This window comes from Candoia aspera, chromosome 1 (genome assembly GCF_035149785.1).
Source record: "Candoia aspera isolate rCanAsp1 chromosome 1, rCanAsp1.hap2, whole genome shotgun sequence".
NCBI classification, from domain to species: domain Eukaryota; kingdom Metazoa; phylum Chordata; class Lepidosauria; order Squamata; family Boidae; genus Candoia; species Candoia aspera.
Window position 1 is genome coordinate 64,608,042 of NC_086153.1, and position 12,131 is coordinate 64,620,172.

At 41.8% G+C, this 12,131-nt stretch overlaps 1 protein-coding gene across 6 annotated transcripts in view; it reads right to left on the reverse strand.

Moving 5' to 3' along the window:
* Positions 1-11,123: 11,123 nt before the first annotated feature.
* BIRC6 (baculoviral IAP repeat containing 6) overlaps positions 11,124-12,131 on the reverse strand; it is a 183,557-nt gene continuing 182,549 nt past the window's right edge. For all 6 annotated transcript variants that reach the window (XM_063305522.1, XM_063305550.1, XM_063305531.1 and 3 more), the window contains exon 74: positions 11,124-11,807. In XM_063305522.1, the coding sequence (XP_063161592.1) occupies positions 11,628-11,807 (180 nt within the window). In that variant the 3' untranslated portion in view covers positions 11,124-11,627. The remainder of the gene's footprint in view (positions 11,808-12,131) is intronic.

Here is a 12,131-nt window from a genome sequence, read left to right on the forward strand (position 1 = left end):
ACATATAATTCATATATACTGTGTGTGTGTGTGTGTATCTTTTTTAGATAAATTTCTTTAAAAAAGAGAAAATTCTTCTTTCTTCTTTTGCACAGGAACATCTGCACAGTGTATGGGCTAGACCCTCCCAAGTCCAGATGGGAGTTTCCACAGAAGGTTGTGGAGAATGACAGGGCTAAGATCCTGTGGGACTTCCACATCCAGACAGAGAGGCAGGTACTGGCCAATCAACTGGACATCGTGGTAATAGACAAGGACCAGAAGACAGTGGTGGTGATAGATGTAGCGGTGCCAAGTGACAGCAACATCAGGAAGAAGGAGTATGAGAAGCTGGAGAAGTACCAGGGCCTGAAGGAGGAACTAGAGAGGATGTGGAAAGTGAAGGCCAAAGTGGTCCCAGTGACTCCCAAGCTGGGAGAGTGGCTCCAACAGATCCCAGGAACGACATCAGAGCTCTCTGTCCAGAAGAGTGCAGTGCTAGGAACAGCTAAGAAACTGCGCAGAACCCTCAAACTCCCAGGCCTCTGGTAGAGGATCAAAGGTTGAGGAAGACACATACCACCCATAGGGGTGAGAAGGGAATTTTTAAAAGAAATTTAACACATCCTTCAAATAAAATCAGTTTTCCTCACACTATTCAATCCTTTCAAATGTGTGTTCTGAGGGACCTGAGGAAGGCTGAACCAAAGTTCTCTCTTACAATATGATCTTTATGTTTTTGTTAGATTTAGATCCTGCCTTTTGCCCAAGTGCTCAAGGTTTTGCATGTAACACTCCCCCCTTCCATTTTCATTTTGTGAAATAGGTTGAGCTGAGGAGTGACTGGCTGAAGGTGGAAGAGTAATCATACCAAAAGTGCTAGCATGTCTGATATTTTAAAAAATACTGATGCTCTGGGGAGCATACAGATGAAAAGTAGTAGAGGGAATGGGAGAAGAATGACTTTCTTCCTTTCTTTTGAAGGGTGATTACAGAAGGCTAAGTCCCATGTTGAGATGGAATAGTATAAGCAATAATTCTCTAAAATGTTTCTGGCAAATGTTATCTATTTTTAAATTGAACAAAATGGTGGCACTGGAGAGTGATTTATTGAAATTTTACACAACAGAACCACAGGTGACATCTTAGGGTAGCTTTGATGCTGAGGCAACTGTTATCCACACAGTACTTACAATTTCTGCTTGGTGGAAAAATTCCATTTGCTGCAGAAATGCATTCCTGTGCTGTCAGGTTGCATTTACTAGAAGAAAGATGTTTAGATCCCTTATGACACCTGAAGAAACAGCGTTTTTAAAAGAAAAATGGGAGAAGTTGTTACAGTTTAATCACAATGTTCAAACTTTTCTGCAGGCTGTTCCTTATTGAAAGAGATAAATAAAACCATATCTGCTACTATGTCAGGTGAAATGTGAAAGTAATATAGTTATAATTTTACTTGAAGTCTTAAACACACAAACGTATGTGGACTTCTTGATGCTTCTATGCGTTTCCTGAACATCAGCATTTTAAAATAATATAAATAAAATAGCTTTAGGTATTTAAAAGAACTTTTTCATACATTTTGAGAATATGAATGAAAGACAAAGGCTGTGTCTACTTCCTGGGTATTTGGATAACTCTATTGTCTTAGAAAACTGAAGAAACTTCTATGATTTGGATCTGCAGTGACAGAGACATGCTATGTTTGGAGTGCAACATCTGGAAAAAACCAGTTTGGGCAAATCTGCTTTAGATCAATAGACGTTATGCTGATTTCTAAGTTTAATGTAGTTTTGTACATCCCTCAAAATAAGTTGTGACTTAAAAAGCACACCATGCCATAAACTGTTTATGATACAAGGTGTTTGTTCTTGTCAGCCCCACTATGTAGACTGAACCAGAAATCAACTCCGCTTGAAGGTGAAAAGTACTTTTATTAATATTGGCTATAGTATCAGAGGAGGGACGCGGTGGTGCTGCAGGTTAAACTGCTGAGCTGTCGATCGGAAGGTCGGCGGTTCGAAACCGCGCGGCGGGGTGAGCTCCCGTTGTTAATCCCAGCTCCTGCTCACCTAGCAGTTTGAAAACATGCAAATGTGAGTAGATCAATAGGTACCGCTTTGGCGGGAAGGTAACGGCGTTCCGAGTCGTCATGCTGGCCACATGACCCGGAAGTGTCTATGACAACGCCGGCTCCAAGGCTTAGAAACGGAGATGAGCACCGCCCCCTAGAGTCGGACTCGACTGGACTTTACGTCAAGGGAAACCTTTACCTTTACTATAGTATCAGAACCTTGCAAGTCTGACTGTGCTTTACCTCCTCACTCCCACCCCACTTATATTCATGTAAATTAGGGAGGTGTCCACTTTTTGTGCATCCCTTCTTGTTTTGGACTGAAGCCATGATTTTCCCCTTCTCACTTTGGTAATGGATCTGGCCTATCTCTGTCAAGGTCATCTTCCTTACTCTCTACAGTTCTGGAACTCAAGGAATTATGCAGGTCAAACAACTAAATGAAGATTTTACTGCAAGATTGAATTGTTTCTTCCAGCTCATTTGCATTTGGCATCTGAACATTTGGTTTTTTGGCTTTCCTCTTAAAAAGACAGGATAGAATATGACTTTCCTGCCCTTACATTAAGGAAAAAAAATAGGTAATCAGATTGCTTCTATGAACCTTTATTTAGTCCTAGGTTTTTATGTCATAGAGTTTAACCTAAATGGCAGCACCTTTCTGACCCTGGCTGACCTAAAATAATTAAGCCAGGTGAACCTAGATTAGTATTTGGATGACAACCAGGAAACCTCAGGACTCAAGAGTAGATAAAGAAATATTCTAGAACACTACAATGACAAAGTTCTACTGTATCAGGGCCAAGAAAACTAGAATGACGAGTCCATGAAGTCACAAACACGACAAGCTTCATTTGCTTAATACTGTCATGAGTAAGGATGGCGAGCAGGGGGCTCTCACCCAGACTGTCAAGCGCATGCGTAGCACTGAGGAACTGTTCAGCCATTCAAAGAGACACAGATCGGGACCGCCTTAACCTTGGGGTTTATATGGCTGGGTTTTCCCACGCTTTCTCAGTTTGTTAGGATTCTTGTTAAGTACTACTAATAAATATTAGAGACCAAGTCCTCGCCTCAGTGTGTTTCCTGGTAATCAGGACATCAATCCTAACAAACTCCTACTCCCATCGAAAGAGGGAGGAACAAGCAATTAAACAGATACGTTTAGAAATGTCTTCAGAAAACCAAGAAATGCGGCTCGCCATCCAGCAATTGGCAGCAGCCCTACAGCAACACCAGCAACAAGTAGATCTCCAGATCAACACATTACAAGCTGCCATGCTACAGCAGTTGCAACAACCAGCTCCGATTAACCCACAACCGGCACCAGCAGCAGCAGCAGCAGCAGCCCCACCGGTAATGTTGAGATCACAGGGCAGTCTACCAGAGAAATTTGGAGGAGAAGCAGGACAGCTGAGAATCTTTCTCACACAGTGTACTATGTTCTTCGACAGCAGACCCGCAGAGTTTCCCACAGACAGAACCAGAGTCACCTTCATCCTAGGCCTGCTGAAGGGACCAGCGGCCAAATGGGCTATTCCCATGGTGGAGAACAACGATCCGATTCTCAACGACTACCAGAACTTTTTGGCAGGCTTCCGAGCACACTTTGACGACCCCATCAGAGAGGCCACGGCCAGCCGGGAGATTCGGAGGCTCAAGCAAGGTAACAAGAGGGTGGGACTCTACATTGCTGATTTCAAGTTGTTAGCAGGAGATCTGGACTGGAATGAGAGTGCATTAAAAGACCAATTCAAACAGGGGCTGGATGAGGACATTAAGAATGAATTGGTGCGCCAGGGAACACCAGCCACATTAGAAGCCCTATATCAGCTATCGGTGGTCATAGATGCCAGGCTAGAGGAGCTTAGGCAGATGCAGCCAGGGAGAAGCAAGACCCTCCAAGCGTTTTCAGGATTCCCAACTCCCCTTGTAGCAGCCTCTCACTCAGCACGAGAGGAGCCAATGCAGATTGGGGCAAGCAGGAGACTGATTTCCGAGACTGAGAGGCAGAGAAGGAGAGAGAGAGCCCTGTGTTTCTACTGCGGAGCCCAGGGGCACATGGTGAGAACTTGCCCAGCGAGAGGCCAAACAACTCCAGTAAGACCCCCAGGGCAAGCAGCGGAAACAGGACCCATCCCCGCCTCTGTTTCCAATCAGGGAAACTCCGTTGGTCTCCCTCCCAAGAGCTCAGCAGGGAGACCGTAAATCAATTAAGGAGGGCTCATTCCGAAGATTCCAGGCAAGACTTTTACTACTTACCCGTAAAAGTCCAAGTCAACCCAGAGCACCAGGTCAAGCTAGAGGCCCTCGTGGATTCTGGAGCTTCAACTAATTTTATTGATGCACAGACCGTACAAGACTGCAACATACCGACCAGGGAATTGCCATGCCCCATAGAAGTAGAGACCATTGATGGCCAGCCCCTCAAGGCAGGGCCGATTAGAAGGCTCACAGAACCGGTGCAGCTGACAGTGGGAGACCACACTGAGTGGATCCAGCTTTATGTTACTGCAGCGCTAAATGTGCCGGTAATCCTAGGCACGCCTTGGCTGAGGATCCACAACCCGTTGATGAACTGGACTACAGGAGCAATCTCCTTCCCAGCTAAGGAATGCCAGCACCATAAGAGTCAAGCCGCACAGGAGTTGTTAAAGGAGCAGCTGAACAGGGCAAAGAGTGCTTACAAAAGGGCGGCAGACGCTCATAGGCAGGAGGGGCCAGCGATCGCAGTAGGAGACAAAGTGTGGCTCTCTACCAAGTTCTTGATCTCTACCAGACCCTCCAAGAAATTGGACTCTAAGTTCGTCGGCCCTTTCACTGTGGTGCAGCAGATAAATCCAGTAGCTTATCGTTTACAGCTCCCACCATCCATGAAGATCCATCCAGTGTTTCACAGAGCCTTGCTAGCCAAAGACCCTCCCCCAAGTAACTTGCGATCGCACCTACCCCCACCACCTCCAGTAATTGTGGAGGGAGAGGAGGAGTACGAAGTGGAAGAGATTCTGGACTCTAGGAGGAGGGGAAGGGGCATCCAATATTTCATACACTGGAAAGGGTACCCTGAGGAGGAGCGCACGTGGGAGAATGCCAGAGATGTACATGCTCCAGCACTGGTTCGATTCCATCAGCTTTTCCCTCACAAACCCAAGCCTCGCATTTTACCCGAGATTACTCCTTCGCCTGAGCGGGCCGAAGAAGGCCAAGCTGAGGAGTTCATGAGTGTGTATTTCCCCCCGCCCCTGCCTGAAGCCTCGACTCCAGTTACAGAGGAGGTGGGGGAACCACAGCCCTCAACCTCGGGCTTGCATTTCCCAGGGGGGAGGGGGGCTGACCCTGCTAACTCTCTAGATGTTTTTCAGCAGCAGCCACCTGGCTCGGAGGCGTTATTGGATTGGGAGGGCAGCACCGCTTCGTCCGTGGAGGAGTTGTCCTTTGAAGAATTGCCTTCTTTGCCAAGTTCTCATGAGACTTTACAAGCAGACAACATATCTTATCAAGACTCTGGAGGGGAGGGGGCTGAAATGGAATATCAATCTGGAGGGGAGGGTGATGTCATGAGTAAGGATGGCAAGCAGGGGGCTCTCACCCAGACTGTCAAGCGCATGCGTAGCACTGAGGAACTGTTCAGCCATTCAAAGAGACACAGATCGGGACCGCCTTAACCTTGGGGTTTATATGGCTGGGTTTTCCCACGCTTTCTCAGTTTGTTAGGATTCTTGTTAAGTACTACTAATAAATATTAGAGACCAAGTCCTCGCCTCAGTGTGTTTCCTGGTAATCAGGACAAATACTGTGCCTGTCCTAACAGTCAGAAATCACGCTGAGACGAGGAGTAGGTCTCTAATGTTTATTACTGCTACATTAACAGAATCCTAACAAACTGAAGAAGCGTGGGAAAAACCCAGATAAACTCCGAAAGTTAAGGCGGGTCTGATCTGTGTCTCTTTGAATGGCTGCTTAATTCCTCAGTACTACGCATGTGTTTTCCACCCTGGATCGAGGCCCCCTCCTGCTCGCCATCATTACTCATGACAGTGCCTAACAAAAGAAATTCTTTCCTAAAGTAGAGATCATGTATTCTGTTGGTGTGAATGCCAACCCCCCTAGACAAGTTCACTCTTCATTAGGTTTGAGGATTAGACATAACAATATTTAACAGCCTTCCTCAACCAGGCACCCTCCTAATGTGTTGGACTTCAGCTCCAAGCACTACTAGCCAGCATAAACAATGTATTCATTCTGAAGCCAAATTGCATCATTCTGTGGGACTGAGTTAACCTTGAATAACTGATGTTCTTCCCTTTGTATAAAACAATCCACCTGATGATTTATTTGCTTAAAGAAAAACCAACCTAATTCATGTCCCCAGGTTTTGGATTGTGATGTGCTGATCTCGTGTTGCTAAACAATAAGTACTATTAGTACTATTACTATTACAGCAGTATTGAACTCTTTGGAAGTTGTAAACTAAGATTTCTATCAGCTAGCATGGCAGCGATCTGGAATGATGGGAGATCTTTCAAAGTATTTAGAGGTACCCATTTTGAAAAAGACTGCTCTAGACAAAGGAACATTGTTGAAGAGAGTGGAAAATAAAAGAGCACTTCAGAGTACTTTAACTCCTGGAAATAAATAAGGACAAAATTGAATGTATTTAGGTCATGCTGATTAAGAATTTACAATATTTATGTCCTTGACTGCTACCATAATATGACAGTGATCTGAAACCTTGGAAGATAAATCTAGTTAATATAATGTATGATAAAAGCATAAGCTATGAAGCAAAAGATTTTTCTCATTCAATCTACTTATTGTTTAAAAAATCAAGGTCAGATGATTTGTTTTACATTTTATAAGAGAAAACTAAATTAAGATTTGAAGAGGCAAATGAAAAAGTTTACATTCACTTACATACTTTAAAATGTGCATATATGTACTCAAGGTGTATAATGTGCTTCTGCAAATGACTGTTACTTGGAGTTCTTCATTAGCATGAAAGGAAGTTTATATGCTCAATATATCCTTCTAAAACATTTTACTATGAACATAGTCTACCTTATTCATCCCCAACCTGGTCTCCAGTAGATGCATAGGACGTCAGCTCCTATAAACTCCAGGTGGCATAGTAAACAGTCTTCTAGAGGGCACCAAATAGTGTGGAACTCTCCTCTAACTTATGGCTTAAATTTTACATCTCATTAGATGGATGATCATGTTTTCCACCAAGCAACCCTGATTTCATTGAGCACATTGAGCACGCATGGAACTTTTACTGAGAAGTATAATGCAGAAGCATGTTAGTTAATATGGTAACCTGGCAATAGCTCTGCATTTATAGAACACATTTGTGAGGCAGCGTGGGATGTCAAATGCATGGACAAAACTGATAATAAATAAACAATGTTATTTCATGCCCTTAATGGGCATGACATATTCTGCTTCAAAGACGTCTAAGTCGGAATGACTCAATAAATCCTTTGGTTTTTAAGAAAACAGTTATCTTACTATTTTTTCTAAACAAAATAGCTAAGAAAAAGGTAATAGCAACAATTTGTTCAAAAACAACACATTTCACAAGATGACATATTTGGACAATTGAATATTATATTTCTTTCAGAAATGTAGGAAAGCAAGCAAGCAAGCAAGCAAGCAAGCAGACAGACAGACAGACAGACAGACAATTACAAGTTTCAAACATAAGTGGAGAACCAATAGTGTAAGATGCATTTCTGAAAAATTGTTTCTGAAATTATGAGCTTGTTTCTCAGGCTGAACACATATCTTGAGGTGCAATGTCACCTCCATCAAATGTTATGAAGCTAAATGCAGCTGTAAATCTATGAAAATTCATGGGAGGAAGGAAAGAGATGGCAAATGGAAGCTCTGGGGCAAAAACAATTGAAGGGCTAACAGCTAGAAGTAGCAAAGTCAGAATGCTGCATATAAGAATCAATTCATAATGTTGTTAGCCAGCTCCTTTTCTCCATACTAAACACAATTATTTTCTAGCAGGCAGCTATCCACTGTAAGGGCGCTCAATGACAGTGTGTTAAGACAAGGGTTGGCACTGTGGCATTCATGGAGGCCTCTCTTGACATTGCCAAGCTTGTTGTCCCACCTACAAAGCATGCTGCCAAAGGCTGCAGAGGCATTCTTTAAAAATAGAAACAAAGGCTGTGGTCCAGAGCCTTGTCTCGAAGCATGTCCACCAACTCAGGAAAAAAGGCAAAATAGTGGGGGTTGTAAGAGAGCATCCTGGAGGGCTAGAAGTAGAAGCAGGCAGCAACCTCCCCTTTTTGTTTTTTGGTAAAGGTGTTTTTTAACTACTGTGGGCCCTTCGTAAACAGGGAACCCTTCCCAGAAAGCTATTTTGTGAAAGTGCCCAGGTTTTAAAAAATTGGAATGTTTCACTAGGTAAAAAGATGGTCTAGTGCTTTTAAGGGATTGCATAATTGAGCAGCAATGTTTGCCACACAGTTGAAGACAACAGCAACACTTAACAATCCTGATGCATCAGGCCAAAGGTTTGTCTAACCCAGCATTCTGTATGGTTGAATGGCCAACAAGAGAGCCTGGGTACTGGGGATTTTGTATCTGATAAGTCACTGCCAGCTCAGACTCTATTACTGTATATTTGATACTCCAATTTTTTGAAACACATGCATCACTTGGTACTTAGTTATCCTGAAGTGTATTTTTTATTTTAAAGCCTATTCACCCACTTGGATAAATCTTTTTCGGAGCATTTCATTTTTTTTTGCGTTTTCCACTCTGAATCATTTTGTGGCGACTCCAACTTGACCACTCCTAATTTCAGAACTGTTATTAATAAAGTAAAGCACACCAGCCCCAACAGAAATCCTTGGAGGATTCCATTTCACACATCTCACCATTATCAAAACCCATTACCAAATTACCAAAATCCAAATCCATCTATTCCTCTACTGATTCCTGGTTTTGATGTGTGCTCATTCTCTTAGACCAGTGTTTCTCAATGCTGGTGACTTCAGGATGTGTGGACTTCAACTTCCAGAATTCCCCAGCCAGCCTGGGAATTGTAGTCCACGCATCTTGAAGTCATCAATGTTGAGAAAATGCTGTCTTAGATAATGTCTCCTTCATGCATAAGGCTATGGGAGGCTGCTTTAGAGTAAACCTAATTCTAGAGTTCAGTCTCATTATGGTACAGTGTGTTTCCTATTTATAAAGCTACACTAGCAATGTCATGGACCTTTGGCTGGCCTCCCCTTGCTTACTTAGGATAGGGTAAAAGAGTTCCAAATGCTGGATCATGTCACACTTTGTGCTTTTGTGCCAAGAACCACAACCACAAGGACAATCAGTACTGTACTAACAATGAAGTGGCTTCCCCATAGGGTAGCCATATTTATGTAACTTTACAGACAAAAGGAAGAATTTTTATAAGATTTTACACTGCATGATGTCCTGACAAGCAGGAACCACACCGAGACGAGGAATAAGTCTCTAGTGTTTTATTACTGCTACAGTAGACAGAAAATCCTACCAAACTGATGAAGCGTGAGAAAACCCATACAGATAAACCCCCAAAGTCAAGGCGGGACTGTTCTGTGTCTCTTTGAATGGCAGCTTAAATTCTCTCTACTACGTATGCATTTTCCCCCCTGGATAGGGGCCCCCTCCTGCTCACCATCAGTGCTCATGACATGAAATGTGTTGGTTGGGGCTGGTCAGTCAGTACTAGAAGAACCAATACAATTGCATCAGTGATCTAAAAACAGAATCACACACAGAATAATTTCCCTTCCCTCACTGATCTTGTTTAAAGAACATTTATGGGTGTTTCGTTCCTCTTTATTCTGTTTCAACCCCATTTTTTTCTTTACTTCCAACTGGTGATGTTTTGAATATGAGACATGTTACATGTTACAACAGTAAAGGCTGGAAATGTTGCCCAGTGCCCATATGATGTCACGTAGCCGCTCAGAATTGGCTAACATGACATTGGGGCAAAGCTCATTCTGAGTAAGGACAAATACCAATGTCTTGTTGAAGAATTCACTTTTCAAACCTTACTTGTTCAATTTATCTGTAGCTTTGTTTTTCTACAAATGAAGGGGAGAAGGAATTTGCCTCTACAGTACCCAATACTATTAGGAAAACGAATACATGGTTGAACTACTTAAAAGTAAAAAAGGAATCCACTGCATTTATAAGAGTGTGAAGGGAAGTCTAGGGCAGGAAAGTTCAGGGAGAGAGGGAGAATCATTTGCTGTTATCACATCTCATTTGCTACTATCACATCTTAGCTTTAAAGCTTTGAAAAATGTTTCCATCTCTGCCATAGGCAGCTCCAAGAAGAGATGCTTTATCTGAAATATACATTATTTTGGGAAGATGATGGGGGTGGTATTAAATATTAAATAAAATATTGTCAACAAGTATTTGCAAATCTGCTTCTGTTTCCAAATATAACTCTCCTTCTGCCTTTCCAAATGTTACACAAATTGAACCTAGTAATCCACTAGTTTTGAACCATCTGATTCCAAAAATTCCCACCATACCCAAGCTGGTATTTGGAAAATGGATGACAGGACAGCTCAATCATTTGACTCAGGGCAATTTGTAAACCTCTTAAATGAATATTTGAGAAAATATTTCTAAATCTTCAACTACTACTACTTCTTAATCTGAAACCACAAAATCCCAGTTTTAAAATATTTTTTAAAATAGGCAAGAAACCTTCAAAATTCGTCTATTCTGCTGCATGAAATATTTTGTCTGCTAGCAATAAATTAAAAAATAGAAATTCATGTATTGCTCTTGAATTCCTTATCTACAATCCTTAACTGCTCTTGAGAAGAAATCATCCAGTTATTAACCAAAAATTAAGAAAGATTAATTCAGCAGTCCACATTTTGGCTGAGGTAAAACCATGTGCATTTATTTCAACTGCATTTTAGAATTAGTTAAGCATAAAATTAAATATGTTGACTGTAATAAATTCAGTCATACAAGTGCAAGTCTCCAACTATAATGTATTCATGGCAATATTATTAAAAAAGGTACCAGTAAATCATAAGACGGAGCATGTCCATTTGACCTTTATTGAAGTATACAGAAGGTTTTCTTTAGAAATCAAATATGAGAATGGAGATATGGCCAAACGTAAAATCTATCAAATTCAGTGAAAACTGTCTGACTTTAAATAGTAGCTGTAAGAATGACCAATATATATTCTGTTACAACTGCCCTCACTCTACAAGTAAAAAAAAAATAATAAACATTCAGTAAACATTCTTTCCTAAGGTAGCTTCCCTTATATAACAGTGATTTATCCATTCTTGTATACATAACTTTTTAAACATACCAATCAGTGGTTTTCACAATTGGAAAATAAAAGCACAAAAAAGTTTACACTCTTGTACAGGTAAATAAAAGATCATCTTGAATTAAACTGTATATCCTGAAGGGCATATTATAGTTTCAATTTCTTTACCTATTACATAATTAGCTTCTTAGATACAAATATTGACATATTTGGCTTGTGCTTCAAAGCCTTGTGGGTCTATCAAGTCCATGTCAACATAGCTCATAATTTGAAGTCACTTGGGAGGTCTTTACTGCTGCTTGGTTTGACTTGCTCATGCAAGAGCGTGTCCTCAATACTAGTCATGGCACTGCATTTCTCATCTGAATCATCCGCATCTGGGTCCAAGCCTTCAGGGCAGGGGAGTTTCTGAAGCTCTTCCCGCAGCTGAGCTGTGTGACGCTGTGCACAGACACATAGAGAGGAAAGGTTCTCTTTCACAGCAGTCTGAGTCTGACACCCCATTACAGTAAAACCATTATACATTTCACATGATGATAATAGCCAAGGATGTTTGCTATTTGACTGATAAAACTGAGGACCAGCAGAAGTTGTACAGAAATGATTAACCCAGTGAATTAGAAGCAGGTCCCACTGAATAGGATGGGATTTATTTCTGAGTAGATATATTTAGGACTGCACTGTAAGAGAGTAATACTGAGTGTGCTTTAGCTCACAAACCAAGAGCCAGACCTTAAAGAAATTTGCAGGAGTCACTTAAAAAAT